General features: G+C 49.5%; 1 protein-coding gene across 4 annotated transcripts in view; it reads left to right on the forward strand.

The window, feature by feature from the left end:
* Nucleotides 1-13,996, forward strand: part of LOC137414574 (uncharacterized) — a 37,585-nt gene extending 23,589 nt beyond the window's left edge. For 3 of the 4 annotated variants that reach the window (XM_078775528.1, XM_078775529.1, XM_078775530.1), the window contains 3 exons: nt 2-113; nt 12,228-12,327; nt 13,246-13,996. In XM_078775528.1, coding sequence (XP_078631654.1) covers nt 2-113; nt 12,228-12,327; nt 13,246-13,498 — 465 coding nt within the window. In that variant the 3' untranslated portion in view covers nt 13,499-13,996. Of the gene's footprint in view, nt 1; nt 114-12,227; nt 12,332-13,245 lie in introns of all 4 variants that reach the window. The other variant, XM_078775531.1, reaches the window with a different exon arrangement.
* Nucleotides 13,997-14,881: the final 885 nt, after the last annotated feature.

Genomic DNA, 14,881 nt, shown 5'->3' on the forward strand with positions numbered 1-14,881 from the left:
GAATCACGTGAAAGCGGTGCACGGTGCCAGGAGGCACGTTTGCCCACAGCCAGGTTGTGGAAAACGTTTTGTGCTGCAGAGGCACCTGCGGAAGCACCTGGTCCTTCATTCAGGTACTCATACGATACTGTTCTTGTGGGAAACTGTTTTTGACATATCTTGGTCGCTTTTGAGCGAACTGGTCCTGATTTTAGTCAAATTTCTTTCAATTTAAAACCACCTTTCTGGTACATTGGCATAGTGGAGCATGCCATCCAAGGTTGGCAGGATGGCCTAGAGGTAGGCACACTCATCTCTAAGCTGTCTAGCCTGGGTTTGAATCCAGGCCCAGCTATAAACTGTCATGCTGGTGATTCACAGGCAAGGTGATTCATCATAGTGTATGCCGTCCGTTGGATGGATGTTAAATAGGTGTCGCATCTACCGACATTAGTTGGTGGACATTAAAGCCCCCACGGTGTCCTTCGGGAAAAGTAAGTGAGTATTCGCCAGCACCAATTATCAGCACCAATTATCTCCCAATTACTGGTGTTGGGCTAGCGGCTAGGGTGCCAGCTTAGGATCCTAGTATGGAATTGTTCCTGGAAATCAACCAGATCCACAACGTGTTCCATATGTATGGTTTAAACTCAATCAGATCTGTACATCATCCTGTAAAGTACATCATGCAACATACATGTCAGGATCTAGGCATCATATGAGAAAGATTGAATATATCAGTCAATGCAAGCAAACCTAGAATATAGGCGGGTACGTACCATTCAATTCTACATGGCATTGTATAATGATGTCGCAGGAGTGGCCTCGAGTCACGGACGTCCAAGGTCTTATAGACACCGCCCAGCGGTTTAAGGGAGCACCACACCTGGGTTCAACTTTGGTACAATTTCACCACATTCTCCCCACCGTTAGAACTATACTGCCGCTCGGCAGGAAGCGAGTGCGCGTCAGCATTAATGGATTGAGGAAGTCATCATTTTATTATTGGGGTGTTAAAGACATATTTCCCTATAAAGTCAGTCGGTCCATCCATAGCGGTCAGGGTGGCGAAATTACCCTGCCAACACAGGGTCGGAAACTACCGGGTACGACATCCCCAAGCCCGGAGTCCCCCTGCTTCGGAGTAGCCGCTGGAGGCAGGTGTCGGAGGGGCACCTCAGTGACTTCACTGCTTCAGGCAGGGGTGTATCAGGCGAAGGGAGGGACGGTCACGTGGGTCACAATAGTCTAGTCTTACAGCGGGGTCGTCGGCACAGTAGCTAGATAGGATACGTTGTACCTTGGCAAAGAGCGAATGTCCATTCGTCGCAATGCAACACATGTGTAAATCAGTAAGCCTCTTTACAGTAAGCTGTAACCGTAAGTAAGGTTACATGACAGGAGGCCATTACAGTAAGTCCATTGCAGTCTGTACCTGCCTAGGCTCCCAAGGGTACATGATCGATCCATGTTAGGTCCATGTCATGGAATTACAGTAAGCAAGTACAGTAAAGAATTACAGTAAGCTGTAACAGTAAGTAAGATGACATGACAGGAGGCCATTACAGTAAGTCCTTTGCAGTCTGTACCTGCCTAGGCTCCCAAGGGTACATGGTCGATCCATGTTAGGTCCATGTCATGGAATTGCCGAGGGAGAGAATCGATGAGAGCCATAACGAGAGTTACTCGACACCGGCAGCGGCCCTGTTGAATCACGAGACTCGAGCGTCCTCTGACGGCAGCTCATACGCATTACAACTCTTGTTTCGGCACGTGAATCTACCGTTGGCAGCGATCCTTCGCACGAGACACGAGCGGCCTCTGAAGGCTGCCTGGACGACCGGCATGGCTGATTACGACGACGCACAAAACGACCGGAACGCGCCTCCCCAGCGAAGTGTGCAGAACCTCCGCGATGCATACGGCAATCCCGTCCTGCAGTACAGCGCTCGGAGGATCGGAGAAGATCGGCTTTACCGGCTGCCGAGAGAACGTCCCGGATGGACGACAAAAACGACCGAAATGCGCCTCTCCAGTGAAGCGCGCAGAACCTCCGGGATGCATATGGCAATCCTGTCCTGCTGTACAGCGCTCCGAGGATCGGAGAAGATCGGCTATACCGGCTACCGAGAGGATGCCCCGGATGGAAGGATTGTCCCATTCAAAGCGAATTGAATTGTCCCATTCACAAACCGAGAGAGAGTCCCGGCTGGACAAACCTTGTTTGTCTCAGCGTTGTCCCGGATGGATTGTCTAGATGTCGAGATGATTGTCATGCTAGATGTCCCGGATGTCATGGATTGTCTAGAGGATTGTCATGCTAGATGTCCCGGATGGATTGGCCATCCACGGATGTCCGGCCGATCCATCCATTCAACGCCTTCATTGCATGGCACGGATCCAGCCGGATCGCGTAGAGGATTGTCATGCTAGATGTCCCGGATGGATTGGCCATCCACGGATGTCCGACCGATCCATCCATTCAACGCCTTCATTGCATGGCACGGATCCAGCCGGATCGCGGATGGATCGACCATCCACGGACGCAAAGACTCAGAGACCCAAAGACAGCCATCGCCCCGGATGGACTGTCCATCCATGCTAGATGTCCCGGATGGATTGTCCATCCACGGATGTCCGACCGATCCATCCATTCAACGCCTTCATTGAATGGCTCGGATCGACCATCCATGGACTCAAAGACTCACTCAAAGACACAAAGACATCCATGGACGTCATCCTGGGTCCCCACAAGGGGCGAGGTGGGAGTCGTTATACCGAACGGCATCCGGATCGCGGATGGATTGTCCATCCCGGGTCCCCACAAGGGGCGAGGTGGGAGGCGTTATACCGAACGGCATCCGGATCGCGGCATCCGGATCGCGGATGGATTGCCCAACCTCCTGGGATCCCACCCCCCCCACCGAGGTTGCAGCGGCGCGCTGCATACCGAAGTCAGACGACCTTCACAGTCTGGGTCAGTCTGAGTCACAGTCAGTCTGGGGCAGAGGGAAAATGGAATCAGACGAGGCGTCTCGCAGTCTCGAAATGTGCGTGGATACGAGCCAAGAGCTCTGTCCGATAAACAACAAGCCCAGAGTCAAGGGCGAGCAGGCAGTACGGTGCCCCCGTTACTTGCGCAGGAGACAAGGGAGTCGGGCGCTACGCTCAATGTCACCATTTCACGAGGTCACCGTGTACTCCCTAACGGCGCGGGCGCGCGACCTCGAGGTAACGCCACGATACGTAGTTTACGTCGTTTACGTAAAGGACATTCGGTACGTAGTTTACCAAGGTACATGGAAAAGTAGACGAATCCCCGATGATGAGATCGCGTGAAGCACGCAATTACGTTAATGACGCCGTAGGGCAAACGCGTGATTAGTCGGTGACGTCATCAATTGGTTCGGGCGCGTGCGGGTTCGTTGGCGAAACCGAAAGTCGTCCTCGGCCTGTCGAGCCAGCGTGGCACGCTGAGACGAGAGGGCGAGCACGCTGGGCCGCAATAATTTGCATGGCCTGAAGTAGCGTCTCGTTCGATGGCTTTCGGGCCGGGTTTGTCCGGGGTTGAAGCGGGGAATAGCGGCAGCAGTGCGGTAGTTATCAACGGTATCTAGCATGATACGATACATCACGCCAACACAAATCACATTTCACAAATCCCCGAGTGCCGTGAACCCCTTAGAACCCTTTAAGATTGTTTATTAAGGTTATGACAGCGGAAGAAGATGAAAGTTTAGGAAGACCATGCTCGGCGAGTCCCCGAGTGGAGCCAAACGAGCCTCACGCGTTGAGGCGAGTCCGGGCAGCGGTGTTCGCCGGCCTCGCTGAGAAGCCATGCGTAGGTGGGATTCTGACCAGCAGCAACGGGGCCACAGAGTAGTGCCAGCGAGGGGAATCGCATGCGCTTCGCGTGAAGAAGGGGTCCATCCAGCGAAGATGCGGCGTGCGCGACTGGCGCGTCGTGCCTAGTGAGGATGCCATCCAGCGATGGTGCAGCGCGTGATTCGTGCATGAGGAGGTGATTCCGGCGAGCAGCGAGAGGAATCGTCGGCCTCGCCGAGTAGGGCCCGCGAAGGGAGCAACGTGCGGCTTCGCGGCGAGGAGGTGATTCCGAGCAGCGATCGGAATCGTCGGCCTCCCAGAGTATTGCACGCGATGGGTGCAGTGCACGATTCGCGTGGAGGATGTGATTCCACCGAGCAGCCGGAGTGAGCCGGCCATGTGAGGCACGGCGTGATTCCGACGAGCAGTGCGCGATTCGCGCGGAGGAGGCGATTCCACCGAGCAGCGAGTGGATTCGCGTGGAGGTGATTATTCCACCGAGCAGCCGGAGTGAGCCGGCCGTGTGAGGCACAGCGTGATTCCGACGAGCAGTGCGCGATTTGCGCGGAGGAGGCGATTCCACCGAGCAGCGAGTGGTCAGGGTGAGCCGGCCGTGTGAGGCACGGCGTGATCCCGACGAGCAGTGCACGATCCGCGCGGAGGAGGCGATTCCACCGAGCAGCGAGTGGTCGGAGTGTGCCGGCCCGCGCGGAGGAGGCGATTCCACCGAGCAGCGAGTGGTCAGGGTGAGCCGGCCGTGTGAGGCACGGCGTGATCCCGACGAGCAGTGCGCGATCCGCGCGGAGGAGGCGATTCCACCGAGTAGCGAGTGGTCGGAGTGTGCCGGCCGTGTGGTGGCATGGCCGACATGGGAGTCGTGATCACTCGCGTGGGAATCTCATCTCGGGCCGAGGCACGCAAATCTAGGATGATTCTCTCGGACGGAGCCGTTAGCATTTCGAGCAACCGAGGCTAGACTCGTACCTTCGGCGCCAAGCGGGTCCGTCGTTCCGACAGGGTTGCGGCCCAGGACATTTCCCAGTGGCCTCCTTCAGCAGGCGCCTTGCCGGAGTCCGTCACGCCTGCTCCGGCGTCCGGGCCCCAGGAGAGCAGTTCGCGCTTTGACGGCGCGGTTCCGCAAAATGCTTGCGCATCTGGTCCCGTCGAGGTAGACCGGCAGCGAGAGTCGTCGGAGCTCCGTGGCTGGAGCTAGCTCGATGGGCCTTCAGCTGGTCATTCTTCTCCGAGGTGGGCCGCGCAGGAGCATGGAGAATGTCGGGAAACGCTCGTCTGAGATCAGCGTTCATCCGGCCATCGCCAGACTCGTGTCCCGCCATTCCCGAAGATCTTGATTGAGATTAAGTGTTGTGGAAATCAACCAGATCCACAACGTGTTCCATATGTATGGTTTAATCTCAATCAGATCTGTACATCATCCTGTAAAGTACATCATGCAACATACATGTCAGGATCTAGGCATCATATGAGAAAGATTGAATATATCAGTCAATGCAAGCAAACCTAGAATATAGGCGGGTACGTACCATTCAATTCTACATGGCATTGTATAATGATGTCGCAGGAGTGGCCTCGAGTCACGGACGTCCGAGGTCTTATAGACACCGCCCAGCGGTTTAAGGGAGCACCACACCTGGGTTCAACTTTGGTACAATTTCACCACAGAATTGTTCCTCTTATCTAAGATAAAGGAAGACTCCACTTTTGTTCACTTTTGTTTCTGTTTATTACAACTCAAAAAGGTAGGGGATAACGTACTAATTCAAGATATTGACTAACTAACGAACTAATTAACTTTAACGAAGCCTCTCTATTCAGCCGGTCGTAGCATGATCTTCTCCTCCTTTGTAGATCTTCTCCTTTGCTCTTGGCCAGCGCAGCTCTCTCTTCTCCAAGTCTCATTCACCTTATATTATCAATGTTCACTTCAATATATGGTATGGCATTCAAGGCTCCGCACGGCTCAGACAGAGACACTCTGGTTTGTATCTTAGAGAATCCTAAGGGCCTTTTCCTAGACAGCTGTCACAGTTAAAAGTGATGTAACACCTTTTATCTATCTTTTGTAGGTCATCCTTTGACCTGTGCATGCAAGCTCTTTCCTCCTACAAATTCCATCTCTACAGAGTTATACAAAACATACATTTGGAGAAAGAAATATATGAACACATATATTTTTTTGTATTCTCCCTAACCCCTCCGAAGCAAGAATGTTCCAAGCTTCATTACAAGAGGAAAACACATTTTAAACAAGAGGGGAGAATATATAAATAATATATTCCTCCACACTAGGATCCTGGGTTCGAATCCCGGTCGATTGCTGAATTAACGCCAGGGGGGTTGACTCAGCCTGTCATCCTTCCGAGGTCGGCTAATTGAGTACCAGTTCACTGGTAATTCCCTGTTTGTCGTAAAAGGCGACAAAAAGGGTTGGCGGCAGGAAGGGCATCCGGCCGTAAAACATTGCTTCAAAAAGGGGACCAACAAAAACAACAACAACCACGGTGCCCGAAAAAGGCCAACCCCCGCTTTTCGGGGAAAAATGGCCTCTAAAGGTGGGGGTTTTTTTTTATCAGCAAAGTCATGGAATCCATCATTGCTTCGGATCTCAAATCCTTCCTCTTCTCCAATGGCTTGATCTCTGATCATCAATTTGGATTCAGACCAGGCCATTCTACTCTGGACATGCTGCTTCTGCTGTCTCAACAATGGATGGAGGTCCTCAATGCCAAACAGGAAATCAGAGCTGTCCCCCTTGACATATCACGTGCCTTCGATTCGGTCTGGCACCCAGGTCTGCTCACCAAACTCTCCTCCTATGGTATCCATGGAATTCTCCACTCATGGCTTGTGGACTTCCTCTCTGGTCGTAGGCAACGTGTGGCCCTGAATGGATTTCTCTCATCTCCCCTTCCTGTTCAGGATGGAGTTCCCCAAGGTAGTGTTCTGGGCCCTGTGCTATTTCTGATCTTCATCAATATCCCTGACGTTGGCTTAGCGGTTAGGGTGCCGGCTTAGGATCCCAGGATCCTGGGTTCGAATCCCGGTCGATCGCTGAATTAACGCCAGGGGGTTGACTCAGCCTGTCATCCTTCTGAGATCGGCAAATTGAGTACCAGCTTGCTGGGATGAATGATCACGGTGTGTACCCCGATTTAGAATAGGTACACCGTATCCCTGCACATCGTAAGAGCATGATCAAGGGTTGGCGTCAGGAAGGGCATCCGGCCATAAAAACATTGCCTCAAACAGGGAACCATGATTGTCATGGGGCCCGCAAGGCTAACTCCGGCTCTTGCGGGGAAAATGGCCTTAAAACGATCATTCATTCATTCATTCATTCATTCATATATCAATGATCTCTCCGACTCTCTGGAAAATCCTCTCTATCTCTTTGCTGATGACTCCACTATCTTCCGCTCCATTCCTCATCCCTCAGATCGGCAGTCTGCAGCCTCCTCACTCTCTGCAGACCTGGACAAAATCACAGACTGGTCAAACAAGTGGAACATGTCTTTCAATCCTGACAAATCCCACACTCTTACTATGTCTCTCCGAAAAGACCGACTGGAAAACCCTCCCATCTACTTTCTCAACAATCCTCTCCAAGAAGTTCTGTCGCTCAAGCTTTTGGGTCTCACTATCTGCCATGATCTTTCTTGGGATAACCACATTTCCAAGCTGGCCTCCAAAGCCAGTCGCCGACCTGGCATCCTCCGTCATGCGAAGTCCTTCCTTGGCACACCTGAGCTCCTCCGCACATACAAGGCTTTCACCTGCAGCTCAATGGAATACTGTTCCCCCCCTCTGGGCCAGTGCTCTTGCCTCACACCTAGCTCAGCTTCACGCTGTTGAAACCAAAGCTTTCAGAATCATTGGAATCTCTTGCGATGAAGCTAACTCCGAGGGCCTTTCACTCACTCACCGCAGGCAGGTAGGTGGTCTTTCTGTCTTTTACCAACTCCTCTCCGGCCTTGCTCCCCCAGCTCTCTCTGTGCTCTGTCCCCCTAATATTCCTACAGGTCGCACAAGATCTGCCAGCAACCCTCTTATGGTTAAATTGCCAAAATCAAGACTCTCTGCTCACCTTCACTCTTTCAATCCCCTTTTGTCCTGCCTCTGGAACAAACCTCCCCACTCCCTTCAATCGCACTCCTCCCTCCAGGTCTTTAAAACAGCTGTTCACCACCATCTCTTATCTTCCCCCATCCAAAACCTTGATATTTTCTACCCCCGCTAATTCACCCCAGATACACTTTTTTTGAAATTCCATCCTTCTTTCCTGGAAGTCCTTGCAGTGTCCATGTGTTTTATACATCTCCCACCTCCCCCCAAGCCCTCCCCCTCCCACATTTCTCTCGATGTCCTTGCTCTCAAATGTTGTGTTTGTGTCCTTCCCCCTCTCTCCTCATCTCGTGTTCCGCTCCCCTTATTTTGTGTTTTATGTGTCGGTTGAGTTTTTGTGTGATTAATGTTAGCTCTTTCACGAGCCTCGATCTTGTATACAAAAAAAAAAAAAAAAAAAAAGGCACATTGGCCAAAAAATTCCAAATTCCTGCCCTAACCAGTATGGGGAACTGTACAATTAAGTATCGTACATGAGGTTTGAACCCCATGAAGCAAGTGCTCAGATGGGATCACCAAAAGTGGGTCACAAAGAACCTACAGAATAAAGCGCAACCAGTGATTTATATGGAGGCAGTCAAGTCTTGCGTTTGTACGTTCGTGACATGGCATCGTTTTACTTTTCTTGCATCTACAGTTCCTTTTATTTATTATCCCCACATATTTTGCCAAAAGGGGGGGCTGGGGGGGGGGGATACTGCAATAAGTTCCATCTGTCTGTCTGTCTGCCATGCTATCTCCTCCTAAACAGTTGGGCAGAAATTAACCAAACTTGGCAGTTATGATCTGTGAGATGGGACAAAGGTGCAGGAACGTTAGCATTTGTGGTCCCGCTCCCTAGGGTATGGTCAAAAGGTCAAATACCCAAAAATGCAATTATGGGCGCATTTTAAAATTAAACATTGTATATGGAAGCAACATTGGGGGAAGCGTTAAATACAGTATGTAACGATTTGTTGGATTTGACTCCAAAGGTGAGGACTACGGGTCACAGATATATACGAGGGCCAGTCAATAAGTAACCTTAAAATGGCGATATAAATTCGAGAATGTAATGTGTGTAGTTGTAGACGACATATGTTATATCTATGGGTAAGAGTCATGTTTTGCCTGTTTTAGATATGGCAACATTGAGCATATGACGTCAGTAGAGCAGTTCCAAGATGGCGGCTCCCTTAGAAGCATGCACCAGGGAGGAGCAACATTCTGTCATCTGTTTCCTGGGAAGTGAGGGTGTGAATCCCAGTGAAATCCATCACAGAATGAAGATGCAATATGGTGATGCATGTTTATCGCTGCAGCAGGTGTACGACTGGGACAGGAAGTTTAAAAGTGGAGTGTCCAGTGTGGCAGATGCTGCTCGCTTGGGCCGGCCTCACACAGCTGACACACCAGAAATGGTTGCAGGAGTTGAGCGTGTGCTAAGGGAAAACCGTCGCATTACGCTGGATGAAGTGGTCTCCGAATAGAACATTAGCCACGGGGTTCAGCACACCATATGATTCACAACGTGCTGGGGTTCCGCAAAGTGTCTGCAAGGTGGGTGCCTAGACAACTCACACCCAAACTGAAATAATGGCGAGTGGACGCATATGAAGAACTTCTGCGACATTACGAAACAGAAGGCAACGCTTTATTACAGCGCGTAGTGACGGGATGAAAGCTGCTTCCACTACTTTCAGCCAGAAACGTAGAGGGCAAGCAAAGAGTGGCGCCATTCAACTTCACCGAAGCCCAAAAAATTCCACACACAGCCGTCCGCTGGAAAAGTGATGCTGATGCTCTTCTGGGATAGCCAAGGCCCACTTGTAGTGCATTACATGCCCAGAGGGACCACAGTCACCAGGGCATCATACTGCGACCTCCTTAAAAAATCATCTGAAACCAGCAATCAGATCAAAACGTTGTGGACTACTCACTACTGATGTTTAGCTGCAGCATGACAATTCGGATTATTACATCTTTGGGCCACTTAAAGAGGCGCTTGGTGGAACGACTTTCCGATCCGATGAAGAGGTCCAAGGGGCGGTGCATGAATTTCTACACAAGCAGCCAAAATATTTTTTTCAAGAGGAATCCAGGTCTCAGCAAAACGCTGGAAAAAGTGCATTGAACACAATGGAGATTATGTTGAAAAATAACAGTTGTTATCCACATACATGCAATAAACAAGTTGCAAAACATATTTTAAGTTTACTTATTGACTGCCCCTCGTGTGTGTGTATATATATATATATACATATATTTTTTTTCCCCATGCTCTTCTAGCAGAAGAAACCATGAAAAGATAGACAAGGTAAGCCCTTTGCTGTTTCATTCATCCACAGCTACAAATCATTCATAAGTAGTACATATATGAAAATCCCAATGCTACACACCCCTCAGCCACTCCACCAGTTTCATTGCTTTCTTATCGAGTCATCAGTGACAGTGTAGATGGAAACACTTACAATCGAGGCTCTCATGCATGTGCAACCATCATTAGCAGTCAACATATAAAGGAATAACAAGACCCATAAAGCACCAATACCTTTAAGATTATTGGAATCCCCAGTGATGAAGCTCAAGTCTATGTGCTTATCGCTTCGCCATTGCAGACAGGTTGGTGGCCTCTCTGTCTTCTTTCTGTCTTCTCTGTCTTCTCGCCTCCTTTCTGCTCTTTCCCTGACTTGTCGTCCCAAGATTTCTGCAGGGCACACACAGTCCACCACCAACCCCCTTCTGGTGAAGCTATCCAAATCCAGGATCAATTTGCTCACACCTGATTTTCGTGTTGAGACATGCCAGTGTGGGCGGCCCTGCAGTGCTTCGTCCCTCAGGTGATCTTTCGGCTTTGTCACAGCAGCACACCACAGCTCCTGATAAGCTCCTTGTTTTCAATTACTTATTGGGCTCCTGATAACAACACACTTTGTGTTTTTTTTTTTTTTTTTTTTTTTTTTTTTTATACAACATCGAGGCTCGTGAAAGAGCGAACATTAATCACACAGAAAGACAAACCGACACATAAAACATATAACATCGGGAGCGGTAGACAAGATGGGGAGAGAGGGGGAAGGACACAAACACAACATTTGAGAGCAGGGACCGAGAGACATGGAGACATCGAGAGATCTGAGAGAGGGCGAGGGCTTTGGGGGGGGGGGCATGGGAAGGGGGCGGTGGGAGAGGTATAAAACATATGGACACTGCCAGGACTTCCAGGAAAGAAGTTGGAATTTCAAACAAGGTGGATCTGGGGTGAATTAGCGGGGGTAGAAAAGATCAAGGTTTTGGATGGGGGAAGATAAGAGATGGTGGTGAACAGCTGTTTTAAAGACCTGGAGGGAGGAGTGGGATTGAAGGGAGTGAGGGAGTTTGTTCCAGAGGCGGGAGAAAAGAGGAATGAAAGAGTGAAGGTGAGCAGAGAGCCGAGATTTCGGCAGTTTAACCGTCAGAGGGTTGCTGGCAGATCTTGTGCGACCTGTAGGAATATTTGGGGGACAGAGCACAGAGAGAGCTGGGGGTGCAAGGCCGGAGAGGAGTCGGTAGAAGACAGAAAGACCACCTACCTGCCTGCGGTGAGTGAGTGAAAGGCCCTCAGAGATAGCTTCATCGCGGGAGATTCCAATAATTCTGAAAGCTTTGGTTTCAACAGCGTGAAGCCGAGCTAGGTGTGAGGCAGGAGCACCGGCCCATAGGGGAGAACAGTATTCCATTGAGCTGCGGATGAAAGCCTTGTATGTGGTGAGGAGCTCAGGTGTGCCGAGGAAGGACTTCGCACGACGGAGGATGCCCAGTCGGCGACTGGCTTTGGAGGCCAGCTTGGAAATGTGGTTTTCCCAAGAAAGATCATGGCAGATAGTGAGACCCAAAATCTTGAGCGACAGAACTTCTTGGAGAGGATTGTTGAGAAAGTAGATGGGAGGGTTGTCCAGTCGATCTTTTCGGAGAGACATAGTAAGAGTGTGAGATTTGTCAGGATTGAAAGACATGTTCCACTTGTTTGACCAGTCTGTGATTTTGTCCAGGTCTTCAGAGAGTGAGGAGGCAGCAGACTGCCGATCTGAGGGAAGAGGTATTGCCAAATATTGATGTATCCACGAACTGCATGCACTTAGAGTTGGGGCAACCCCTTTCTCCCCCAAATCCCTTTACACCTCTCTCCTCCTACCCTGCCCTCCACTCCACGCCCAAGCTATTTGCACATAGAACCACCATCATCCATAAACTGAATGATTTTCTGGTATTTTTAATGGTTATGTGAGCTTATTTGCGTATCTGTTGTGTTGCTTCTACAGAAGAGCGGAACTTTCTGTGTGCAACATGTGGAGCATCCTTCAAATCCAAAAAGAACCTCCTCGTCCACCTACGCATCCACACCGGGGAGAAACCATTGCAGTCAGTCAGAGCCTCACTATTGACACTGCATCCCATGATAAGACATCACTATAAACACAGAATTATCAAAACAAAAAAGCCTCAATTGCTGCAAACAATCCCTCTAACGTATTGTGGCTTGTTGCTGTTTTGCAAAAGTAGCTGCTCGTTTGCATCATTTATGGGGACACAACTGTGCCACGAATGCAGTACACCTACCCCATCTCACCCACCCCCATAAAGTATGTCAGGAAGTTAGAATTTGGGCAAGGGATCACCACAGGGGCCTACTATTTCCGAAGGGTACTTGGAATCTTTACCATACACAAGCTCCTCCAACAGATGGCAGAAGCTGCTTAACATCCCTCCCAAGCCACTGATGTAATTCTTCAGAGAAAAAATCCCTTCATTGGAGCAAAAAGGTGGAGCAATCAATGTGAGAGTAATGTTTTTTGCTCCGACGAAGGGTTAACACTCGAAACGTCATCTGCTCCTTGCTCCCCACAGTGGTTGGCATCCCTAAATCAGCTTTCTGTTGATTCTATCCAATGTTGTACGTGCTCACCAACGCATCTCGACACTAGCCCTCACGAACAAGACTAGGTCTTCCTTCTGCTGTTGCATTTCATTTCCTGCTTGTGAAGAAGGCAAAAAGAGCATGCCCATGATGTCACAATCCTTCGAGACAACATCCGATAATAATACCATGTAAACCTTCCCAACAATATTCTTCAGGCCATGATGATGTAATTGAAAAGGCCCCTCTCCATTTTGTGCTTTTTTTTGTTTGTTTTAATTAAAAGCGCTAAGAAATTGGCAATTTCTTACCTGTTTATCACCTGCTGTGTCCTGTCGTTCATTCAAACCTGACAATTTTTGTCACCTTACTGAGCACCTCATTATGAAAACAACCTAACAGATTACTTTTGTGTTGCACAGATGTGAGTTGTGCGGATACCGCTGCCGCCAGAAGGCCTCACTCAACTGGCACATGAAGAAGCACAACGTGGAGTCCAATTTTGCCTTCGCTTGTGGTCTCTGTGGAAAGCGCTTTGAGAAGAGCGACAACCTGCGTTGCCACCAGCTCAAGAGTCACCCGGACCGTGAGCAAAGTAGCTCGGCCTGCCCGATCAACTTTCCGGTAATGCCCGACAGACTTTCTGAAACCTCGACTCTACTCTCCTCAACCTAGGGACCCTCAACCACCTTTAGAACCACCTTTAGAGGCCATTTTACCCCAGCAGAGCAGGGGTTGGCCTTTTTTGGGCACCATGGTCCCCTTTTTGAAGCAATGTTTTACGGCCGGCCGGATGCCCTTCCTGCCGCTAACCCTGTTAGTCGCCTCTTGCGACACACAGGGAATTACCAGTGAACTGGTCCTCATATTTGCCGACCTCGGAAGGATGACAGGCTGAGTCAACCCCCCTGGCATTAATTCAGCAATCAACTGGGATTCGAACCCAGGATCTTCGGATCCCAAGCCAGCACCTTAACTGCTAAGCCAACACCAGGCTAAACCTAGGGATCCTTGATGGCAATAATGGCGCTTTGCATTTTTCCTGACGACTTTCCTGCTGATTTTTTTTGTGTACATTGCCTCATGATGTATGGACATCAAGGTGTCGTGGTGACACAAAACAAGACGGTAAGAAGAAGGAATAAAGGTCACAAATTATGTGACATACCTGGTGATCTGCGATGGTCGGTGATTTTTTTTTTTTGGGTGGTTCAAACCCGTAAGTACACCAGACTGTGTGAAGAGTGGAAACATTAGAGTGGACAGTATAAAGATGCCGCAGGTTTTCTTTGAGATGACTACATTTTTAATCTGTTTAGCTTTTGGAACTTTAAGTGAACATGCTGAGGAGTGGAAGTCTGGCACAGCAGTCTTCTTCTTCGTTGGTATGCAGCACAAGGCTGTGGCACAGAATCATTGGCTGCTGCTGATGCCCTCTGCTGGTTAAGGTAGGAATTTGTAATTTGTTCAGGGTACCCAGCGATACCTCGCCTACTCTTCGCAAAGGACACCATGGGATCTTTATCGTCCACCAACTCATGCTGACAGTCGGGTCGCCCGTTCGATGTCCATCAGAAGGGTGGCACACACATCGATGAATCACCCTGCCTGTGAAACACCAGGATGACAGTTTATAGTTTGGTCGGGATTCAAACCCAGGCTAGACGGCTTAGAGGCGAATGTGCGTACCACTTGGCCATCCTGTCAGCACAAACGTGACCACGCCGCTTCAAAGGTTTCACATTATTGACGTACGTAATAAATGTAGAGCGGCCATTTTGTTTTCCCAAGTTACAAAAATTCACATTTATAAATTACCTCTACCAGCGAAGGTGTTTTCACCCTTGTTACTTGCGAAAATTGCAAATTATTCAAGTATATTGGTTGGTCTGTCTGTTTGTATGTCAATCGCCTACAGGTCACAATTTTAAACCGATCTTCACGAAACTTCACGAAATGCTAGAGTTCGTCATAAGCAAGAAGCCTATTGATTTTCAGGTCAAAAGGTTAACATAGCTCAAAGGTCAACAACTTTGTCAACTTTCTAAAATCCTCAAT

The sequence above is a fragment of the Myxine glutinosa genome, chromosome 4 (assembly GCF_964187855.1).
Source record: "Myxine glutinosa chromosome 4, kmMyxGlut1.1, whole genome shotgun sequence".
Lineage (NCBI taxonomy): Eukaryota > Metazoa > Chordata > Myxini > Myxiniformes > Myxinidae > Myxine > Myxine glutinosa.